A 24,358-nucleotide genomic window follows, 5' to 3' on the forward strand; every position below is an offset into this window, starting at 1 on the left:
GTTTTCAAACATGTATTGGGTGTTTGGATTGGTGGTGTACTTTTCGAGTTTATATGGCTCAAAGGACATAGTTCTCTCTTTATAATAGTAGTATAGATAGATATAGATATATATATAGATGGGATTCTGTAATCCTTGTAAAATCCGAAGTCTCTAATTTCTTTGTTATGTATGGCTCACATAGAGCGCCTCTATCTTTTATTTCAGTTTCTGAAAGTCACAACTCCTTGATATGACATTATAACAGTTGATAAACAGGTTATTAACTTCTGTGATGGCATAAAGGTGTCCCAGGCCCTCTCTGAGAGCCTGTCAGAGTAGCTGTGCTTGTCTGCTGTGAATGAAAGCATCAAGCACAGCTGCAGCAGAAGGAAGGAAGGCAGGAAAGGTGGTGGGGATTGGTCAAAGATGGCAGGTAAGGTTAAAAATATTTAAAAAATTACCTTTTGAACATGTATTCCTAACAGAGGCCATGTTATGTATGGCTCACCCACTACTCCTCTGCTCCTGTGTAGCAGCTGAAAGCAGGCGCAAATGATTTTGGGGGCCATACATTACATACAAATATAGATGGGTAAAAAGTGAATTACGGTTTGTTTTTTTCCGAGGGGTTCCGAGTCACATCATAAACAATCCAACCTTCACTATCGTTGTCTATTTGATGTCACTCAAAACCCTCAGTAAAAAACATTGCCATAATTCACTGTAACCCATCTATAGTTCTATATAGAATCGGTGACTAGTGATGCACACAGTCGCCGATTTATAATGAAAAGACGTCAGAACTTGACTATTATAAATTATTACATTTGAGTTCTGATGTCACAATGTCTGCTGCCAGCAGCCATGGGGAAAATAAGTCGGGTCATGGAGCATAATTGTAGCAGCTGTTCAAAGCAGCAAAAAAAGGTTGCTTTTCTCACTTCTGCTCTATTGTAATAGCATACAATGACAAGCAGAATTTGTTTTATTTTTTTACCCTCCTTAGAGGAGAGCTAGAATATTTCTGCATGTTTCTACACATTTCGAACTACTGCAGCTCTTTTTTTTTAAACTGACTTGTATTGAACTGTTTCAAATATCTGTTTGCAATACATATCTAACCGGTTTAGATGTGTTTAATTTTGCATTCAAGGTTTTTATTGTAGTCTTCATGTTTGGAAACCTATTCACTCTTTCTTATGAAAGAGCTATGCTACAAGGTTTTAAGTGGTATGTGGGGAAAGGTGATTGTGTGGCCATGTATTACATGGAATAAAGTCGCCCTGGCATACATGATAAGGAAATTGCATGTCACCTCGAAGTTCCATAACCTTATATAATAACTTGGCCTTCGGCCTCGTTCCTCTATATGGTTATGAAACTCCGTGGTGACTTGCAATATCCTTATAATGTACGGCAGAGGGTACTTTTTTTTACAGCCATACATCTTTCATATCATTTATACTGTTTGCCCAGTTGATTGATGTCTCAAGAAGCGAGCAAATCTATGCTTGGTTCTGTCCGTATCAGTAATGCTTATGAAGTTGGGGAGGCAACACTGTTTGGCTTGGTGCATATCCCTTTAATTTTAGATTCAGGTCTCCCAGTGATCAGCTAGAGTTGTATGTGTGTATATCCAAAGGTAAATATTGGTCTAACCTGCTGAAGTGTCTGTGGTAGAATCACTTTTTAAGTATTTTCTCAATGAAATCAATCCAGATACTTCCAAGGGGAACTGTAAAACATGTCTAGCCTACGTATTTGCAAAAGTAATAATCTGTTCTCTGAAGCTCTACCTGATGGCAGCAAGTACAAACGTTCCCTCCAGTGACTAACATCTAGGCAACTGTAAATGTAAATGTAGTTGAGCTTATATAGCGCACAGCTACCCGCAGTGGGTTTCCCGGCGCTTGCTTAGGGAACCCTTCCTGGTATTCCCCTGTGAGATAGCAGGGTATCCACAAGGTGAAAGTCAGGCATCCCGCCGCGAGGGGCCGTTGTGGAGATTAAGCAAGCTATTGCCCAGAGTCGCAGAGTGTGAACCCGTGAGTCGAGGAGGCACCGGGGCGAGAATTATCGAGTCCGTGGAATTTTTAGCCCAAGACCCCGCCGAGGCGGGGAATTGAACCCTGGTCCAGGACCGATCTCAGCTTCCGGGTCTGCTGCCTCTAACCCCTGAGCCACACTTCTCCACCAATGGTCAATGTTGACAATGGTCAAAGTTGATGTTTCAGTGTAACTCCTCTTTGGAATGGTTTAGGGTGGTTATGATTAGTTTAGACCCTTCATGCAATACAAGAAGCAGCAACATCTCTGTTCCAATACTGCAAATTCGGTCTGCATCATTAAGTTTAAGGAGGCAAGACAAGGGGGTTGGGACTCCTTAGTCGGAGCACACCAGCTTTGGAATAAGCTGCGGCAACTCTGAGATCAGCTACAGCCCTGTTACAAATTAGGAAAGCTCTAAAGACATGGCTCTTCCCTGAGTAAATCCGCTACATATTTTTCTGTATAGTTACATGTAGCAGCGGCACCTGCCCACTCGCCTCAGCACCAGTATACCTGTGTGGTGACAGTTGCGCTCTACAAATGGAATAAATAAATAAGTGTAATCTCCAGGAAGTGTACATGAGCAGGTCTCGCTCAAGAAATTGTGTTCACATCCTGGCTAAGTGAGCTGTAAACTCTCTCCCCTGATGAACTCTATGTAATATTTCGAATGGCAAAGTATTGCTCAGAACTCATCCTTTTTTATTGTATTGTAGAACTAACAGACTTACTTATTAACCAGGGGATGTTTTTGCAGCATCCTTGCGTGTTCAGACAGGAAGAGAATAGATGCGCTGCATGACAATAGAATGCATTCTTGGGTTCGATCATGATTGGACAGCCTGGTTGAACCATCATTTGTCTAACTGGTCACTGGCCACTAACTGCAGAAATAAATCCCAGATCCTTTCTGTATCACTGCAGTCAGTATGGTTATTACTGTTGTCATTATTATCACTCCTTTGTTACCTCTGATGTAGACCTGACCATGATGAACATTAGAACACTTGACAAGATATTTTTAGCATAAGTGGAGGAGACACCAAAGGATACAAAGATATGTGCAGAGAGCAGTGACTACACAGAGGTTCAGTAAAACAGTTTGTACAAGCTGGAATAATAAATGTTTGGATACTGGAGGTGAAGACAGGTTGGGAACATGGAAGAGGAAAGAAAAGGGAGGTGGCTACTGAGCAATTAAAAGGCATCAAAGCACTGTTAGAAGAGGAAGATTTTCAAGATTTTTAATTGGGTGCCATTATGCAATATTTAAAGCTCTGTAGTGAGGGCATATCAAAACCAAAGGAAATGATGGACGGAGCGTTGACAATACAAGCACTCACCCCCAGTCAACTGATCTGGGTTTAATCCATCACCATTCTTTAGCCCACTCTGCCACCCCAGTTCAGACATGGCCATATGCAAATCAGTCTGACCCTGTGCCTCATGGGAATAGTCCAGCCCGAACTGCCAAGCCATGCCTTCCCTGGACCGAAAACAAGCTTCCCAGGACCGGTTTCTGGCATTGCATTTCAAGCATGGTGAGCTGAATCCCTAGATTGATGTTGCCGTGTTGTGAAACTGGAGAAGTTCTGGTGGTCAAATGCTGCGACTTGTGCAGCTTATGTAAATTCTCATTTTTAATTAAGGAGGAGTTTTCATTTGTAAGTATCTAAATGATAGCCAATTCTTATTTTTGTCTGCTTCTAATTGAAGTTTTGGAAGATTTTGAGAATCGGGTTAATTTGATCATACTTTCAAAATCGAGAGCTATGAAATGAGTCTTAAGCAGAGCTATAGTAAACTCTGTTAGACTAAATGTACCTTCGGTATACCACTACACCATAGCGTTGCACTCCAGTTGTAAGACCACCTTATTGTTTTTGGGCACCAAAGACCCCAGGTAGTAAGGGTGAGCAGTAATCAGCTTACTCCAGATGTAGGACTTAAGGAAATCTGGTAATAATAAATGATTTATAAAGCACCTAGTTACTCCATTCAGCGTGTCCCACGCTAATCATCCTAACTCCAGTTCTCACCCTTAAATAACAGGCTGGACTGGCCCTATGGTTGTCTAAAGAACCGGTTCTTACGTTTATTTAAAAAAAAAAAGCGAATTCTGGCCCTTCCTGTCTCAGATGTAAAGGTCTGGTTTTCCACAGTTTGGAGGCCAAAAAGCCAAAGGAAACAGCCGCCCATGTGGGCTTTTTTCACCCTGGGAATAACAGTGAGCAAGGCCCCAGCAGATCTGAGGCGTCTGCTAGGTTGAAGACTTAACCAGGGGATGTAAGTATCCGGGTCCTTTCCCATCCATGATTGTGTGGCAGATACACATCACTTTAAAGGACACTCTCTCCTCACAGGAAGCCAGTGTAATTTGGCACGGGCAGGCCCATTGAACAGCCGCCTCTGGATGTTAATCAGCAGCCATGCTGCTGTATTGTACACTCTCTGGAGATTTGCCAATCTACCCTGTGAGGTTCCTAGGTATATATAACATGTTACAGTAGTCCAGCCTGGACATGACCAGTCCCTGGACTACTGATTTCCTGGTCGCCTCTTGGAGAAAACCCAGAATTTTACTCAGACTTTTCAAAATTCCAAAACACTTTCGTACCAGGCAGGAGATCTAGCTATCAAAGCAGATGCAGATGTTCTTCACTTACAGCTTAGGAGTCGGCACTGGCCCGAGTACATCCGACCACCAAGCAGAGAACCAGATAGATGGTTGTTTCCTTACTAAGAGAACCTCAGGTTTTCCAACATTTAGCTTGAGGCAACTGTGGGCCATCCACTCCGCTACATCGGCCAGACAAGAGCTCAGCCTAGCTGCAGAGGCTCCCTGAAGCTGAGGCAGGGGGCGATAATAAGCTGTGTGTCTTTGGCGTACGATACGATGGTAAAGCCATGACGCTCAATGACATCAGCAAGGGGGCGCATGTACAGATTGAACAGCGTGGGGCTCGGAGCGGAGCCCTGAGGCACAACCTGCTGCAGTAAGACAGCCTCTGACAAGAATAGTTGTTGAACCACCTGAAAGTTGTGATATTGTAGAAAGGAGGCTATTCAATGCGGAGCCATCTCTCAGGTACTGGCCATGAGAAACGGCATCGAAGGCTGTACTTAGATCTGACGTAATCAATGCAGCAGTTTTGCCCCCATCAGCTATCTGTCTCAGGGATTCGGATGCCAACAGTAGTGCCGACTGCATGCTGAACTGCGGGCGGGTGAAGTATGAAAAAGTAAATAACACTCAATGACCACTGAATTCTTTAAAAAAAATTAATTTAAAAGCAAAAGCATTTTATTTACAAAGTCAGTTTCAAAGGTCGATTAATAACAGGATGTGCTCTGAATGATGCAGAATTCACTACTAACTTCTGGTGTCAAATACAGCCCCATATGTGTATTTAAAAATAAAACTCCACAAGCTTCTTTTCACTGTAGCATTAACTCTATGGCTATTGTTCTCATATGGGACCACTCTAGCTTCATATTAGAGATTTCCAAAATACTTAGGGCCAGATGTATCAACATTGCATTTTGCGAGTCAATTATAGCGAATTTTACAGATTCGCTATTATGGACTCGCAAAATGCACTGTATGTAGGTTTCGCAAAAAAAATTGCGATTCTTACCATTCCTTATTTGTGACTAGCAAATTGCGAGTCGCAAATAAGGAATGGCTTCCCATTCATTCCTATGGTCCTAGAGGCCCATAGTGATGAATGGGAATTGCATGTGCAATTTGCGAGTACCTAATAGGTAATCGCAAATTGCGCATACAATTTCAAGAGTGCCAAATGGACACCCTGTTGCACCCCTGAAATATGCATGTGTGCACGTGTCGCACATACACGCCCTAAAGGCATGTATGTACGCCACATGGCACCTAGAAAAATGCAAAAAAGTGCATTTTTCTTTGAATTTGCATATTACCACCAACTTGAAGTTGGTAGTAATTTGCAATTCATTAAAGCCAGGTCGCAATTCTTTTTTTGCTTCCTGCATTTCGATTCCTTAAATGCATTCTCAAAATAGGGAATCGCAATTTTTGTGATTCCCTATTTTGAGAATGCCTTTTGAGATGATACATCCTAATAGGCTTTTTCCCGTTTGCAAACGGGAAAAAGCTTGATACATCTGGCCCTTAGCCCTTCAGTGATATTTCAAGTTCTTCCTGTTCTCTAAAGAATTCTTCTTGTGCATAGGATACAAATGTTGTGTTGTTGAATCCACACCTGATACTGGTATGACATTGGACAGCCCTGTGAGTTGAAATTCCTTTAACCAATAAAAATGTTTTTCTTGCTAACTTACGACAATTGCATATTTTGTTTTGGCCAGAACCTTTGCATTATTTTCTCATCCAGGATGATGAGATTGCCTTGAATTAACTGGTGGTTTTTGCTGTTTGTTATCCAGGGTCGTGAGAGGCAGATTCTTCAGGAAACCATACACAACTTTCACTCTTCCTTTGAGAGCAGCGCTAGCAACACCAGGCCACCTGGCAGCACCCAGGGTGAGTAACATATTTATAGCTGCTAAACGTTGTTCGTTTACGCAGGTGAGCAGTGATAGTAGGTACAACTACATTACGATGGGTCAAAAAGCTCGTTAAACAGATGATGAGCTTGTTTTTGGCCAAGGTTCTAAATTGAGATTGAGTTCTTCATTGTTTATGTAGGAACAGAGTAGGAAACCAGGAGTCCACATCAATTATCCAGTCAAGGAGTGACATCATAATGGATCCCCCCGGTCATTATGGTGGCAGTGGTATATTGTGGCCCACCCTTGTCATAATTGTGCCTCCTTGGTACAACAGCGCCCCTCCCCCTTGTGTAACGGTCATCGTTTAACATTTTGGTCCTACGTAATAAAATGGTGATCCTGGCATATTGTAAACCTTCTTGTCATTATGGTGGTCCATCCCTGGTACAATGGTGACCCCAGTATATTTGTGACTATACCTCATTTATATTATTGCCCAGCTGCTAGATAATGGTAAATAAGGAATCTAAACGTAATCTACAGGATAGAACGCCTAAACCCAGTCATTTGTAGATGTTTAATTTTCACATACACTTGGCAGCACTTGATGGCATTAGTCCATTTGTCTTGGTGAAGGATTGAAGGTGGTGCAGCCATTTTCCTGGGGCATCTTCACTACTTGGCCCTGGTAGGGCTGGAACACCTCCTTCTTTCCTCCTGTACTCTCGTCCTTCCGCCTCTCAAAAAAATACTTATTTCCTGTTTACAGAACTGAATGCTGTCATCTACTTCAATCAATAGTAACATACGGTTGACCATGTAGATTCCCTCCCAGTGTGGGCTGGTGACTTCCTGGAGTTTAAGGTCCTCACTTGTAGGTGACCAAATAGAACACGCTATTGTGTTGTTGACTGATGTCTTGGGTTGTCTCAATGCTGCTTCTGTGTTGACATGTACACCCATGTATGTTGTGCCTACTAATTCTTTTGGGCCGTATTATTACAGCTTCTTTGTTGACCCTGTAGATCCCCCTACTGTAGTGTCTATTGATTTCTTTGGATGGGTCAGTGCCATGTCTGGGCACTCCAAACCAATACTTAGATTTCTTTGTTCTTCACTCCTCCAAATAGATGGAGCAATAAAGTGTGGAGGGGGTAGACTGAAAGGATGAGAGGTGGTAGAGTGTAATCAGTGTAGGTTTAAGAAGAGGTGAAATAGAAAACAACATACGTAGAGTAATTGGGGTAACAATGGTCTGGCATTAATTCGCAAATCCAAACATGTGCAAGGGAGAATCACTGCACGGCCAAAAGATCATGGAGGTTAAGATGAATGTTGCAACAACACAAAATAGTGAGACTTGTTGCACGGAACGTTATTGTATGGTAGAGATGGAGTGAGAGACATGAGTGGCAAATATGCTTGCCTCTAAAGGAGAAAAGATAGGTTTGGGGTGCTTATCTCTGGGGGACTTCGGTGAGGGAAAGCCCCGCTTTGTTGAAGGAATGTATCTACTTGGCACACTTGTTGCTTTTCAATATGTGCTCTTTATGTGTGTACATTAGTAAATCTATTTTTGTTTTGGGTAATCAGAGGCTGAAAACTTTCATGAAGAAGGGTACGAAAGCCTCAGCTCAAGCTCTTACAGTTGTTGCTTGTTAATTGACTTAGTAGCAAGACTTAATTCTTCCTGTATTCAATAGATTGAGTACTCTATGGACTAGGTGGTGTACCAGATTTCGAAAAAATAGAAACTGGGACAGTTAGAATCAAGTTAATGGAGATCCTTAAAAAACTGTACAAACTTTTCAGAATCTTGAAGTTGATGACCACTTTCAGATACCGTACAATAATTAGAGCCTTCAAGGAGTTGACTAGGAAGGAGAAGGTGTAGACAAACTGATTAACAGCTCTGAAAAACCTTGACCAAAGTTGCCCCAATCTCAGAGTATGTTTGTGGGAGCTGCAGTCATAAATTTCAGTTTTTCATTGAGGGATTCCTTCAGGCAACACGTGCAGGAAGTAGGATTGTGGCATCTGATCTCATTCATGTAGAACCCTATTGAGAGCTTACTTTTTGTCAAAGATTTACATTAATTAACTATTTTATGAAGCTTAATCCCTTCAACGCAAAAGAGCAGTGGAGTCTGATTCTTGTGCTTGTATCATTTGGGTACAAAGAAATACTTTAAGTGGCCAAACGTATTTTATTGCATGCTAATCAAATGATTGAGGGGGTTATTTTTAGACCTCTATCCAATTAACCTGTTTCACAAGAAAGAAACATTAAAATAGCGACTTTACAAATAACCCATTCCAGAAAGAAGGTTAAGGGCATCGTTTAGAGTTGGGCTGTAATGGGGAATCTTCTGAAAATCGTCACATCCTGCCCTCACTCCCTCCGCCCCTCGCTCCCCTTTTCCCAGCCTCATTTGGGGAGATGATTGGTTTCTGATGGCTCAGCCGTCGCAGTTTCATGTTTGGGAAAACCTTTGGTTGCAGCACAGGCCTCATGTCCTGTGCCAACACAGCATCAGGACCGCAATGTTTTGGCTGGTCTGCCGATGCTCTTTTTGCCCAATTTGTCACCACCAAGTTAAACGGAAAGGTGTCTCTAGACCCTGCGAGAAAACTCTCTTGACATCAGGAATATTTGTTTATTTGTATTTTTTTTATTTTGAGGATTAAATCCCATCAGTGGGAAGTTGTTTCAGAAAAACACATATAATGCTGGGTAGGAGGCCAAAACATGGCAGCCTGTCTGCGATGTATTTCTACAGAAAGTGCTCCTATCGTGCTGGTGGGAGCAGTGTCAATGACAATATTCTATTAGAACAGCTGGAATGTCTACATTTGACAGATTGGTTGCTTCTAGGCTGCTGGAGTCTGTCCTCTATCACCCCAGCCATTTTGCAGCTAATTACGCCATATTCTAGGTGAGGGTTTCTTGCAAGGCTCAAGGAGACTATTTCCTGCCCAATGGAAACCTGTTTTTGATGTCTACTTCTAACCGCAGATTCCTCACCTTAGAATATTTTCCGTAGGCACCAGACTGGATCCGGACAGTTTTGTACCAGTGCTTCAGTGCACCAATAGGTGATGTTGTGCTGCTCGCCTCTGACTCCATACCAGCCACAAAGTTAGAGAGCAGACTTGTATATGAGCGCCCCCCCCTGCAGGCTGGCATCAGTTCCTTTCTTTACGTGTCTTCTGATATGGATCCGGAGCCACACTTGCAACTTTATTGGTCTTTCAACCACTCCAAAACACTTTTACTCAGAATGCTAGGGAACAATCTCCCCACCAAAAATAACAGGATTGAAGCTGTACATTCACTGCAGTTAGCCGTCATCGGTGGTGGACCCACAGGAGGTGTGCCGTGGATGCCTGAGCTCCACTCACTGCTTAAAATTGTACGAAAAGTGTGCATTAATACACCAGAAATCATTTGAGACTGGGAGGCACAGTTTGTATGTCACCGAACACAAGCAGTGGTCATGGTCTTAGTGCAGGTCCCACTTCAAGTCAAGGGCCTGATCATGGAGCCATTCCTGCAAACGCTCCACTTCCCGTTTAAGTCTTTCGTAAGCACAAGCATAAGAAAGTAAAGCGGGACTCTACTCCCTCCCGCCACTCTGACTCAAAAAAGAAGGCGTGAGGGTGTCAACACCGTAAGTAACACAGATACTTTGATGGCTACCAGTTTGAAAACATGTTCTTGGCTTCAATATAGGCCGGCACCTGATGACCCAGATTTTTTCACCAAGCACTCTACTTTGAAGAGTCTCGTACAAGCCTCAACCAGTAAGGTGAACCATAATTCTTTTCCGACCAAACTCCTGTCTAGAAAATTCAAAAGGATTGATGTGTTTGGCAATAGTATATTTACTTTCCCAGCCTGGTACTCCGATTCATAAACTGACTTTGTCTATTAGACCTATATACACCTGCCCTTTTGGACATGGCAAGCAAGCCCTAAGGGCCTCCCTAGCTCAAACTATCCATGACATGCAGAATGCGACCAACTGTTGTCCACACTGGCTTGGATACCGTAGACTGCATTGGCTGTTCAATCAAAACCAGTGTTAAACTTTGTAGTCACGCCTGAATTGGGTCATCTAGATTCTCTGGCGATGCACTGGCCTTGCTAATACATATGCCTTTTGAGGGATCTCACTTCTTATTTGGATCACTCTGCTTTCAATTGCTTAAAAGCCAACAGAGCTACACTGCGTTCCTTGCGCCTGTTGAAGACAAATTCCACTCCGGTTCTGGAAATTTAGGGGCTACTCCAGGGTGCTGGCATATAGGTAGAGACAGCCTTCCCAGCAAATGATGCAACAAATGACCTGTCCTTTAAGGTCCACAAATCTGGCAAACAACGCACAAGCCTGCATGGGCACCTGTTCCCCAGCTCCTTTCCTTGTGCTACAGTGGCCAGCAACTCTCTTTAATTTGCCTTCAGCTCAACCAGTTGGTGGCAAGATCTTGAACTTCCTCCCGGGTTGGCAATGCAGCTTGTCCTACAGATGGGTCTTGCAAATTGTTCAAAAAAAGCTAACCCCTACTTTTTCTCTCCTCCCCACCCAAAGCCCCTCCTGCACCAAAACAAATTATGTTAAGTATCTGTCTTTCCTGCTTCAGGAAGTGCCAAGGGTGCCAGAGAGAAGGCAGCTGACTCTGAGAAAGGCAGGTGTTGTTGTTCTGGCTACTTCCTTGTCTGAAAACGTACAGAGGCCTCAGGCCTATCTTGTACCTCCAATGCCTGAACGCCTTCCTGCAGAAGGACACATTCAAAATGCTCACATTGGCTCAGATACTGTTGGACCTGTACCCAGAAGACTTGATAATGCCCATGTACTTACAGGAAGCATATTTTTATATATTCATCCAGCAGTCCCACAGGAGCTACTTTTCAGGGTGGGTGAGGAGCATTTTCAGTTTGCTGTGCTCCCCTTTGGCTTCACCAGCGCACCTGGGGTGTTCACAAAAGTGATGGTGGTGATTGCTGCCAATCTTTGGAGGTGTGGAAGTTCCTGTATTTCTGTACATCGAGTTGCTGCTGAAAGTGAGCTTAACCACAGTCAGTCACAGACCTCCTTTGGACAACAGCAGAACCCCGAACATCATTGGGGTTTACCATAAACCAGCTGAAGAACCACCTGATCCCATCACTAAGGCTTCCACTCATTGAGGAGATCCTGGACATGGTGGAGTTCAAAGCCTTTCCTCCACCATAACGAGTCCAAGACATTTAGGATGGATCCAGATGCTTCAGCCTTGATCCTGGATCCAGGTGAGGGAAACTGAGGTTTCTTGGCCCCCTGGCCTTGTGCATTCTCTCTGTCAACTACACCAGGTGGCACATGCAAGCCCTACAGTAGAACCTAAAGTTCCAGTGAACTCAACATCTAGGCTACCTCCCCGACACTGATGTGCAGTGGTAGCTGGCCGATCACAATCTGTCCTGCAGCAGGCCGCTCCTTCTTCCCCACCCAGAGGAAATGGTGGGGACTGATGCATCATTACTGATTTGTGGGGGGTTGGGGGAGGGGGTAGATTAGTCACTGGGGAGATGTGGATATGTCTGGTTTTCGTAGTGGCCGAGTCTACATCAAACGTTTGGAGCTCCGAGCCATTTGCCTGGCCCTGAAGACTTTCCTGTCGTCCATCAGCGGAGACTGGTGTAGGTTCTCCCAGGAAACACCACTGTCATGTGGTATTGCAACAAGCTGCTTGGTGTGGGGTCCTGTGTCCTTTGCCGAGGGCACTCTTCATCTCTTGAGGTGACTAGTGCACCAGACCATTGCTCCGGTTGCCAACCATCTAGCAGGGTACTTGAATTCCAGAATGGACTAACTGAGCAGATGATGTCAGACCAATCTTTTTTCTTTTTTTGTTGAAATCTTTTTATTGGTTTTAACAAAGTTTTACCAACTTTTGAAGCTCATCCGAGCTCTAACACATGCCAGGATCATAAGGTATCTATAGACAATACACAGTTTGTCCACAAGTTCTAAGCATAACTCTTAACGTTTCCAGGCGCAAATGTCTCATTATCACATTGTATTTAGTATACAATCTATACATCTCTTTTTGCGCCCAGCGCTATGAGCAAGTGCTAACAACATAAACAAAATCTGAAACAAATAAACAGTCCCATGGAATCCATTATACATGACCATAAAGTGATTGAGGAGAGCAAGGAGCGGACGGTGATTAACGCCAGGGGGGTCCGACAGGGACGGATTCTTCCGGCCCCTATAGAGTGAGGGGGGCCGCACATGAGGGGGACTGTGATAGCCCTTAGAGCCACGGCTCCCCATGGAACCACAACCAGGTGAAGGGCTTTTAGTCTAGAGCCACAGGCAAAGAGTGGCAAGTCTTCCGACAGATACCCACTAATGGACTCCAGATATAATCAAAGCCCTTGCAGGAGGCCGATATGATATCTGTCATTCGTGCCAGGACTCGCATGCAATTGTGTGAGAGAGGGGGCCTCTGATTTCTTCCTGGCTGCTGCCACTGCCATTTTAGCTGCCCCCTGGCATAACCACATGATGGAGCGGCCCCCCTGGGTTTGGTGCTTCAGACTTGGGTCCCGTACTCACAAAAGAACATGCTCTAGACAGTCTGGGATAGGGTATCCCAGAATCTGTTTAATCCGAAAGAGAATTTCCTTCCAGAATGGTTGAATGGAAGGGCAGTCCCACCATATATGACGGAAGTCGCCCAAGAGCCCACACCCCCTCCAGCATCTGTCTGAAGAGTTTGGAAACAAAGTGTGTAGCCTCTGAGGGTGTAAGTACCAATTGAACATGAGTTTGTAATGGGCTTCCCTTAGAAACATTCAGCAGTTGTATTTGGCACTGTCTTTATAGTAGGAACTCTATTGTTTCTCTGTTATGGGGGAAGGCAAAAGGGCATCCTAAAACCTTCTATGTTGTGGGACTTAGGAGGGACCCCCGTGAGAAGGAGCACATAAAGAAACGAAATGCAGCCCTCAGTCATGCCGCCGGCTTGAACAAATCTCTCCATTGGGAGCAGGTCTCCGGTCGCAGCCATCCGCATCAGGGGTTGTTGCACCCAATGTTTTAACTGGAAAGAATGATATTCCTCTGTGGGCTGCAGTTTAAAGACTGTGGCGCAGTCTGTAAAGGAGCGTAGTTTTCCTCAGGTGAAAATATCAGACAGCATGAGGCACCCATTCTCCCTCCATCTGTCAAAAGGACCTTCTGTCCCTGCCGGGGAGAAAGCGGGATTAAAATGGATGGGGGTGGAAGAGGATGGAAAGGTTGTCAAGGGCAATGTCTTGATGGTGGTATCCCAAGCTTTAGGAGTAGTGGCTGTGGGGATACTACGGTATACATTTTTGGGCCTGTCTTGTTTTGGTTTCCAGGGCAGGTCCCATATAGTTTGCCCCGCGACTTGCCAGTCCATATGAAGCCAGTGTTTGTCCCCCCCATTAGGCCTGGTCTGGTCAGTAGTCACTGAGATAGGTGGGCCCTGTGCTCTGCCAGATAAATATTTCAGCGGGCAAAAAGCATGGGTGAGAGGGCACAGCCCTGTCGAGTGCCTCGAGATAAGTTGAAAAAATCCGAAGCCACTCTATTGACCAGAACTCAGGAGAAGAATAGTTGGCCTTCACAACTCCCTGAAAAGTCTTGCCGAACCCGAAACAATGTAGAGTGCACATTAAAAAGGACCAGTGAACACGGTCGACGGTATTCTCTGCATCTTATGAGAGTAAGGCTGCTGGGACATGTTTCTTCTGTACTTAACAATTAGAGGAATTACCCTACACAAGTTATCATGGATCTGGCATCCCTTGATCAACCCTGACTGGTCTCGGTGGATCAGGTTTGGTAAAATGTCTTCTAGTCTACTGGCCAAAATCTTAGAGAATACTTTCGCATCTAGGTTCAAAAGTGCAATTTGCCTGTACAAAGAGCATTCTTGGGGGTTTTCCCCTGCTTTGGGGTTTATAGTGATTAGCGCTTCACCCATCGAGGGGGAGACTTGTTGAGATGTTGCTATTTCATTAAAGAGTGCCGTCAGGTGTGGTGAGCTCAGCCGCAAACGTTCAGTAGAACTGGGTATTGAACCAATTGGGGCCTTCTGGAGTTTTAGGGCATCTATCACCTTTTGGACTTCCTCCCTCGAGATGGGTCGACTGAGTGCATCACTGGTGGCCGGGGACACCTTTGGGAGTTCTAGTGAGTCCAGGTAGTAGTATTGGTCCTGTCCTATTAAGGGGTCTGCCGAATACAGTGAACTGCAGGAATCACAGAAAGTGCTCGCTTTGCCCTCCTCATTATAGTGTGTGGCAACAGAAACGTCTACTATGTGTTTGATATATTCCTACTCTTGTTTAGCTCTTTGACACGCCAGCAAGGGGGCGATTTTATCATTTCCATCATACCCTCGGGCTTGGAGGCGTAAGATGGTTTTTTCTGCCCTATTAGTTTATATGGCCTGAAGTTTCCCTTTTAGAGCAGTCACTTTCCTTAAGGTTTGTACAGATGGGGCTTTGTTGTGTGTTTGTTCAGCGACCCGCAACACCCCCTCCTGGGCCAGCCGCTCGCAATGCATTTACCCCTTATAACCACTTTAAAGGTGTCCCAATTTGTTAAGTAAGAGGTGTCTTTGGGATCATTATTGGTGAAGAAATCTTTGATCGACTTCCTTAAGTGATCTTGAAGAAGCCAATCCCTACCAAACTCCAAGCCCCGCACTCGTATATTGTCTCTGCAAGAACAGTTCTCCAAGTCATTACACTGAATCCACGTCCGCCTGTAGCGACACCAGCTTCGACCCCACCTCTGATCGGAAAACCTTGAATGAAGTGCCGACATCTGCCATTATGTCTATCCTAAGTTCCTTCTTGAACTCCCGCGGAGTCGCCAGCTGTTCTTCCCTGGTTAACGCCATGCTGTCCGCCGCACAGTCTCCTCCCTCCTTCTCTGCTTGGGACTCAGTTGGAGCAAAGTAGCTGTAGACTCTATTAGTTTGAGTCTTTTTCGGCGGCATATGGACTATGTCCCCGGCTAGCGCGTTGCCGCCCTGGAGAGGTCTGTTACTCCGTTAGAGCGTTACAGGCAAAAGCGGGGGAGGCTGCCTGAAATCAACCAGAGGGAACTCTGAAGGACGGTTCTCAGAGACCCACGGGACAGGACCTGTATCACAGTGCTCCGGTGTGCCCCTGTGTCCTACTCCTGTGCCTACAACAGCTTCTCTTGAACAAACTTATCACAGGGTATCTTCCATGAAAGCACCACCTCATGGTCTGCACCCCTCGAGTTAGTCAACTCTTGCCGGCGATTCAGCCTCAAGCATAATATTCTCGGTTCACCGCTGGGCACCATCTTAAGATCAGGCATCGTCGTGCAGATCTGGGGAGGATCCCCCTGTTCCACACTCGTTAGGCCCAGTGATGAGGCTGACGTGAGTTCCCTTGAGGCTGCCCCCACCCCCTACCCGCAGGATCATGTGTGCACTCTCCCACCTGCTCTCGCCGCCAATTCAGGCACAAGCATCAGACTCTGTTCTCGCCGCAGTCCCACCGGGCGCTATCTTAGGATCAGTCATCATCTTGTGGTCCTGGGGAAGCTCCCCTCTATACTGCCCTCGTAGGGCCTAGTGGTGAGACCGAGATGAGTTCCGAGTTCGGGGGGGGGACCCCATAGGCCTAAGTACGCACTCCCACCTGTGTAATTTAGTTTGCGGTGGGCCCTCCTCTGTCGCAGCAACTCACAACACGGCCGCCCACCCGCAGGCCCTGCTCAGGGCCAGACTGTGCCTGAAGCTGGCCTCCCCTCCTCAGCTGAGGGGGTGAAACCACTCTGCTGACTAGAGATCGCAGATCCGCCTGTACCCGCCTCTGAGAGCCGGGGCGATTAGAGCGCCGCGGGTCAGGCGCCATTTGTTGTTCAGTCCCCTGCTTCCCGGGTATGTCCGGCCCTCCGCTGTGCTGCCGCTCCTCCAGCCAGGATTTTAAATGGGAAAATATCCTCTGGTGACAGCACGCCCAGGGCTTGGGCTGCACACCAAAATCATGATGTGTGTAGCACTGTAGATCCTTTAGATGCGCGGCTCAACGCTGAGCTGATCCGGATCACGATTGTGCGGCCATGATGGTTGGTCACGCACCCTTTTATTTTTTATTTTACCTAGTTTTATAAAACGCATGGCTACCCAAACTAGGGTTTCCCAGCGCTAGCAGACATAATGATAAGAGGTTTGGGGATGACTAACTAAACAGGTGTGTCTTTAATTGCTTTCTAAAGCTCAGGAGATCGTGGTTTGCTCTCAAATGTATGAGGAGGGAATTCCACAATTTAGATGCCAAGTATGTAAAGGATCGTCCTCCACCTCTGGTTCTTTTGATCTTCGGGATCACCAGGAGGGAGTGATTGTTTGATCTCAGATCTCGTCAGCTGTTGTGTGGTACAATTAACTGGTTTAAAATATAAGGGCCCTGAGAGTATTTGATCTTATGTGCAATGCATAGGGCCTTGAACTCAATCCATCTCTTTACTGGGAGCCAGTGAAGACTTGCCAGTGCTGTGCCTACAGAATGAGATTTGGGAATATTCAACATAATGTGCACTGCAGCGTTTTGAATAAGCTGTAATGTTTTTACCACATAAGTCAGACTGCCCAAGTAGAGCGAGTTGCAGTAATCAAGTTGTGAAAGTATATGGCTTTGTACCACAATTCTTCTTGATTCTGCAAGAAGTCATTTCAGAGTCTTCTTTAATGCCCTTTCTTAGGCCAAAGCATGTCCCTGCTACTTTTTTTGCCTGGCTGGCCATAGTAAGATCATAGTCCAGCCAGATGCCCAGGCTTTTTACCTCCGGTGTGGGGAACAGAAATTCCCCCAAACATGGTGACCTGGTAAGCTGACTCCATAGAGAATGGTCCTTTCCCACCACCAAGACTTGGGTCTTGTCATGAGTAGCACCTACATCCCAAGGTAGCACTTTGTGTCTTTGACCAGTGAGGAGAGCCTTGGCTAAATAATTTCACTACTGTCAAGAACGTGCATAGTCAACAATTTTGTGCTTTGGAGTTTCCTTGTTGTGAGAAGCATTTAGCTGGAATGGAACTAAGGGCCACTGAATGCCTTCCTGCCTCTTGCTCTCCTGCCCCAAATTTTGAAGATGATCAAGAATGACCATTCCCAGGCCATATTAGTTGCCCCGGATTGGGCTAGGCGAACGTGGTATGTGGAACTCCTGAGTATAAACATCAGTCCCCTTATCAGGTAACACTTTGGGAGGCCATCCTGTCTCATCAGCAGGGCAGGGTCCTTCTCCTTAATACCTTTTGAGTAGTGGTACTTATTCAGACCCTGGATACCCATTGAAAGGTCTATGCCACTACAGCCTACCTCTTACCAGCAAATGATTCACCCAAATGTAGAGGAATGCATTTAACTCCTGTCACCACTGGAGAAGTCCACTGTTATTCCAACTGCGACTACCAAATGGAACCAACCACATCATTAGGAGGCGACATCACATCAAGTGTGGATGCAATTACACTCAAGCTTAAACTCATACATTTCTTGTTTGAAATCTGTTTTATTTTGTAGAGTAATAACCAGAGGGAGGGTCTGCTTATACACAGCTCATCGCCTACAACCCGTTACAGGGCCGGCCGCCTATTGTGGGGGAGGCAAATAAAGTGCAGATGTTAAGTAGCATTGCAGATGTTACACAGCAAGTCGCCTACAGCCCATGACGTGCCCACCGCGTCTGATGAAATACATTGCGTGATGGTACAAATGTAAGGAAAATTCTAGGCAGTCAGTGCGACAAGACCCAAACCCCTCGTGAAGAAAGCAGATCATGAGGGACAAAAGAGAGTAAAAGTAGGGAGCGGGGATAAGAGTAAGTGGGACAGATAGAATAGAGAGCGAGAAGGAACTACTGTTAGAGGGGAGCTAGAGCATGTGAGAAGCGGTAGGAGGCAGAGACCATAATAATCATGAGGGCCAAGAGTTGCGACCCAAGACAGCATTTAAAAGAGGGAGAACGGCAGGGTGGCGGTGGGGGGGAGGTGCTGTACATTCCGTTTGTCCATCTGGGAGTGTTGTGACGGGCGAGGAAATGGAACATGCTAGTTATTTGGGAGATCTGTCATAATCAGGAGGGTCAACGGCGTCTTCAAAGAGGTGTAGAGCTTGGAGTTTCGGGGGCATAAGACGTGCTTACTTCATTCTACCAAGGTAGGTGACCAATGGCTACCATATTTTGGTGAAGCGTGTGTCGCAAGATTGCAAGTGTGCGGTAAGTAATTCCATAGTTACTACATACCACAAACGTGTGACCCAGATGTTAATAGAAGGGGGTTCAGATTTTTTCCAGTACAAAACTATGAGCTGTTTCGCAGCTCCGAGCATTTGGAGAGCAATATGCCAATCACTACGGGTGAGTGCGCCCAGATTGTCAGGTTTGATGCCTAGGAGAATAACTGTATGGTTGTCATATTCTAAATGTGTTTGACAAACTATTCTAGTGTTTGAATCTTTTTATTGGCATTCAAAAAGACAAATAAAGATATGAATAATAGAAAAAAACGTAAATGGGATTAATATTAACATTTTGCCCAACCTGCTCCTCCCGCTGGGTCTCAGGTCATAATATGAGATATGAACTCACAGAGGGTATAGGTGCGGTGCGGGGGAGGTGTAGCCAGGCATAGGATCTCCACGGCTCTCTGGCTAATAAACGAGAAGTGGTGGGGGCAGATATAAGCATGTGCATGCAGGGTCTCATAAATGGGGGCAGGGCTAGGCGCCATGGTATTGGGAGTAGGAACAGTCAAGTGACATAAGTTAGGAGGTTAGGGCCAGGGGCCCGGAAGTAGTCGCCTAGGGCATCAGGTACGATAGAGACCAACTATTCTTGATGACAGTAGCTGATCACTGGCATCTAGCTGGGTTTTCTTCCGTTGACTCATAACTTGCATCAAAGCCTTAAGTGTCCTAAGCTGCACGCACTTCAGACAGTGAACATGAGCTTGCAGAGCTGTCTTTTAGGGGATTAGCGTTTGCTTACAAGATAAAAGGTAAAGAGGAGCTGCAGAACAGTAGGCCTCCTGCAAAACATAGCATTAGAAGTAGGTTTTACCACACTAAATGCCAAAAAGGAAGAATGGGAACGCCTACAACGAAATGGCCGAAGGGCTTCAATACAGACTGGCCTCTCCATCAATAGCCAGATTGAGTTGAGTCCAGCCATGCTAAAACAACATTTTTTTTTAATTGAGGCATATTTTTGGGTTCTCAATGGAGAAGCAAAAAAGGTAGGTACAGGCACCCTAAGAACCCGAGGTGGGTAGAGATGGAGCAGACTTCCTTCTTGACTTCCGAACAACGTGCTGCAGCTTTCATCTCATCAGAGGACGTTGCTAATCCTGTGCAACTCAGCTGGGGTGCCCTCTTGGCTCCTAGGCAGTCTTTGTTCCATGAGATGTTGTTGGAACAGTCCTTCCGGTCAGCCAGGCCTTGTGCTCCTCCTACATGTGCTGTTGAGTTCCTGGGGAAACCGGATTGTTGCCCCATTCCCCTCCCTGCCGTAAAGCAGCGAGGCAAGTCTTCGGGCATCTCAGAGAAGGCCTGATTAGTGGTTATATAGTTTCACACATGCAGAGATTCGACTCCAGGTGTAGCAGTCCTCCTTCTTTGTATCGGTGCACAAGCTTCCTTGGTGTGCCATTGACGAAGATGAGCCCAGTACTAACAGAGGAACCAGTACTCATCTTCCTCTAATGGCCAAAAGTAGACTGTTCGAAGGGCTGCAATTTTTCCTAGTATTGTATTGTAATTGCATTTATATGGCGCTTACTACCCCTGACAAGGTGACAAAGCACTTTTTGGGCAGGTAGCCCACTACTGTGGAACCCATACAGGATTAGCAGTGAATTAGTAAAGTGAAAATGTGAAAGTAATTTGAGCAGTGGATATGTTAGTCAGTTATTGGGATAGAGAAGGGTAGCAGAGGCATAGAAGAGAGAAAAGGTTTGCATTTATATAGCGCTTGCTACCTCTGATGAGGCGATGAAGTACTTTTTCAGTGAGTAGCACGGTACACTTCCCTCGGCACTTGTAATCGTGGTTATGGTAATCAAACAGACCCTTTCCACATATGTGGCAATATAGCCTTCCCACAGAGGGTAAGGTAAAAAGGTTGAGGTCTCCTCTCGGAATATAAATGCACTGTTACCAAGTGCTTTAACGCCTCATCAGGGGTAGTAAGCGCTATATAATTTCATATCTTGGGATGAGCAGGCAGTAGCCACTGTTAGACAAAATGGCTACACTTTGGGTGTCACCTGGCAAATGAGGACAGCTAACGTGTCAACAAAAAGGTACATTAAGAGGAGAAACTACAGTGCGCTGCAATAATTGTGAAGCTGACTGGAGGAAAAACACACAATTGTCCAAAATCAAGCTAGCTCACGGTCGCACAGCGTACCCAAATCCATGTGGAGGACGTTTGTAAACCATCCTCCTAAATTGAAATGTGTATTTGCTGTAGAAAGTCATATTTTTTTGTTTTGTCTTTGCAGCCCCTTCTGCCTGGGTGAGACCGAAGGTTCCTGCATCCAATGAAAGGTAGCGTCATATACTGGGGGCTCCGAGGCGAAAGTGCATAACCTTTGCAATGCTGAGGAGTAGGTGTGTAAACCCAGGTGTAATGGGGGCCACCAGGCTTTACTCGGTGGCTGAACGCCAGTGTCTCGGTACACCAACCTGCGTGAAGATACTGAAAGCGAGTGTGTGTTACTGAAACGGGCCAGAGCTGCTGCGAACATGGCCGCCATGCCATCAGCAGGGCTTCGAAAGGACATCTGCAAGAGCGTGCGCATAATTGTGGCAAAGGCAGAATGACGTGACACTGAGGAAAGGGCAGTGGAACGAGGACGCGCTGCTGTCATGGACAGTAGAAATTAGGTTAAGCCTGACTGAGGAGCTGTGAACTCCGGCAGTGCTGCTGCACTCAACAGTATACAGAGGGGTCAGCGTTATTTGCACATCAGAGCTGTTCGAAATGGCAATTTTGACAAGCAAAAGGAAATGAAACTAAGTGGGCTGTTGTTGGGAGGAGTTTAACTGAGAAGGAATAGATGATGTTAACTCTGAATACGTAAAAATACGCAAAATAATATATTTCACTTTAAGGAAACGTATGAGTGAAATGAACTGTCACACTGAATTGCTATGTATTTTTTATTTTGATACTTAATGTATACATTTTAAGCTGCTATCTTTTTTTGACAAGTGCCCAGATTTTAAATGGAATATATTTATATATAAATACAATAAGAAAAAATAAATATCCTGTACAGAACTCTTCTTAAGTGCCTTTTGTATTTTAAGGATGGAAATCGTAAACTATAATTAAAAGTCCACAGTAATACTCAAAATGATTTGAATGCAAATGTTAATTCTACAAAAAGGTTTTCCACCAATATCTTTTAATGAAATGCCACTATGCTGTATTGCTAAACAGTGCTGCAATAAAATACAGATTTGTTAAAGAAAATAAGAGCTTTAATTTTGTCCTTCGTACGTACTTTAGAAAATTGTAAACGTATTTCTGTTAAAATCGTAATTGGTTGTTTAAACCGGAAAGTCTTTAGCAGCCTGTAGTGGAAAAGAGGGTCGCAAACTGACAAGCACGTCTACGTTGCCACTAAGATGCCCATTGTATTTGAGCAGATATACAGAAATATTATTAATACGTTATTTTTCAGCTTTTTGGGTCTTCATCTGTAAAAGACATATATATATATCCTGGCTGTGTATATAATTGCACGAACGATACTACTACAAGATTTGATGGTACATATTGTTCTGAATTCGGAACCATTAAAGGCTGAGTTAACCTCTTCAAGATTTAAACGAGGGGCGTGGTTAGCAGAAAAAGAAAATGGCGGCTGGCTAGAGAGGCTCCTGCATTCCCGCTCAATATCCAACATTATCCTGCGCCAGACAATCTTCAATGTTGAAGCGGCCGAGACCCCAACGACTCCGGAGCCCACTGCTATCGGTGATTGTGCCTCCCATATCCAGTAAACACGAGTGGGACGAGACGGCCTGTGTGGTGAAGCCGGGAGGACAACGTGGTGGCGTCCTGAGCTCCAGTTGGGTCGCGGAGCCTGAGACTCGGGAGTGGGCCGCGGTTGGGCGCTGTGCGTGAGCACTCTTCCCCCCCCCTCCTCATTCGGGACTCGCCTGCTGGCCGACCCGATCGATTGTTGAAGATGCACTCGCAGTGTCGAGGTGGGAGTGAGTCGGCGCCGGGACTGGAACTGCTCCCGGGAAGCTCCTAATCGAGGCCCTGGCTTCGCGGGCCTATCTGGGCTCCTGAAGTGAGTGCCGTCCAAGACCTGGCAGCGCTACTGTGGAGGGAATCACATGCTGATCCGGAGGACCGGACCCGCCTGACATATCACTGCAGGTACAGCCTCTATTTTGGATGCAAGAGTCACAGCTACTGCGTACTCTGTGAAGGCCCCAATACTTCGTGGCCTGTGAGGGCTCCCTCCCTCCCTGACTAACTCTGGTCCTGGCTGACTATCATGAACATTTGTGAGTACCCCATCCTCTTAGGGGAGAGGGGTTTGGAGCAGCTATTCACCTGTTGGGGCAACAGAGATGATTTCACAGACGTGAAAGGGGTGATGCACATGACACCGCTGGGGAGACAACTAATGGATCTATACACTGCACTCAGGGTAATTATCGGCGCTGCGGGGCATCCTTCTTGGGTGCTCTGCGACCTGCCCCAGGGACAAAGAGTGTGATTCTTGCATCGCCCTAGGTCCACTTGTTACTGCAATTGGAGGAGGCCTAGTTGGTGGTTGCCTCGCTGATTGTTGGGGCGTCAGTGGGCATAAGTGACTTTGTCGATGTGTATAGTGAGGAGGAAAAGTGACTGACCTCTTGCTCCATCCACCACTGTCCAGTATTGCGGAGGAGTCCTGACGCTGGGCCCCCCACTCAAACGAGAACTTTCAGTGTGCAGCGGAGGAGGTTGGACGCAGTGGCCCTCGACAGTTCTGTGGGAAAACCGACAGGCCACAGGCAGAATTAACAACTACGCCAGGTAGGCGGCGGTGAATACCCAGACTGTGTCTTACACCCACTACCTGCCTTCCTGCACTGCGGTCTAGTCATGGTAACGAATAGGGGCCCAAAAACGACGGCGCACAACGAACTCGCTAAATTCGCCTGGACTAAATCAGGAGAGTCGTAGTCCACAGAAAATGGAGGCTCCAACATCGCAAGGGGACCCAGACCAGTCACAAGAACCAACCCTACTGGATGTCATGGCGGCTTTCGGGGGAGTACGGTCCTCTCTCGACTCAGTAACCACCGAGGTCTCCCTCTTGCGAGCGGATTTCCGTAAAATGGATGAGAAAGTGAAAGATCTCAAAATAGTAATGTCGTCGCTGCAAGAGGACACAGCTCTGCTCCAGACCCAAGTCGCTGAACTCCGAAGTCGACAAACTTAAATGACACAATATTTGGATGAGTATGAAGGGAGAGCCCGAAGAAACAACATACGTATTCTAGGGGTGCCGGAACGAGCCGAGGGGCCAGCTGCTGACCTCTATGTGGAAGATCTGATCACTAAGCACCTACAACCCAAGAGACTGTCCAATTATTTTTCGATCGAAAGAGCGCATAGAGTGCCGGGAGGTAGGCCAAAACTGTGAGCACCTCCGTGACCGCTTATAGCCCGTGTCTTTAACTATAGAGATATGGACACTATCCTGCAAATGGCGCGATCTAACCCACTACTCAAACTGGAAAACGCTG

At 45.8% G+C, this 24,358-nt stretch overlaps 1 protein-coding gene across 4 annotated transcripts in view; it reads left to right on the forward strand.

Annotated features, from left to right (window-relative positions):
• The window catches only part of ANKS6 (ankyrin repeat and sterile alpha motif domain containing 6), a 381,649-nt gene extending 359,591 nt beyond the window's left edge, over nt 1-22,058 (forward strand). For all 4 annotated transcript variants that reach the window (XM_078687780.1, XM_078687781.1, XM_078687783.1 and 1 more), the window contains exons 15-16: nt 6,457-6,553; nt 21,100-22,058. In XM_078687780.1, the coding sequence (XP_078543906.1) occupies nt 6,457-6,553; nt 21,100-21,149 (147 nt within the window). In that variant the 3' untranslated portion in view covers nt 21,150-22,058. The remainder of the gene's footprint in view (nt 1-6,456; nt 6,554-21,099) is intronic.
• The last annotated feature ends 2,300 nt before the right edge of the window (nt 22,059-24,358 follow it).

This window comes from Lissotriton helveticus, chromosome 4_1 (assembly GCF_964261635.1).
Source record: "Lissotriton helveticus chromosome 4_1, aLisHel1.1, whole genome shotgun sequence".
NCBI classification, from domain to species: domain Eukaryota; kingdom Metazoa; phylum Chordata; class Amphibia; order Caudata; family Salamandridae; genus Lissotriton; species Lissotriton helveticus.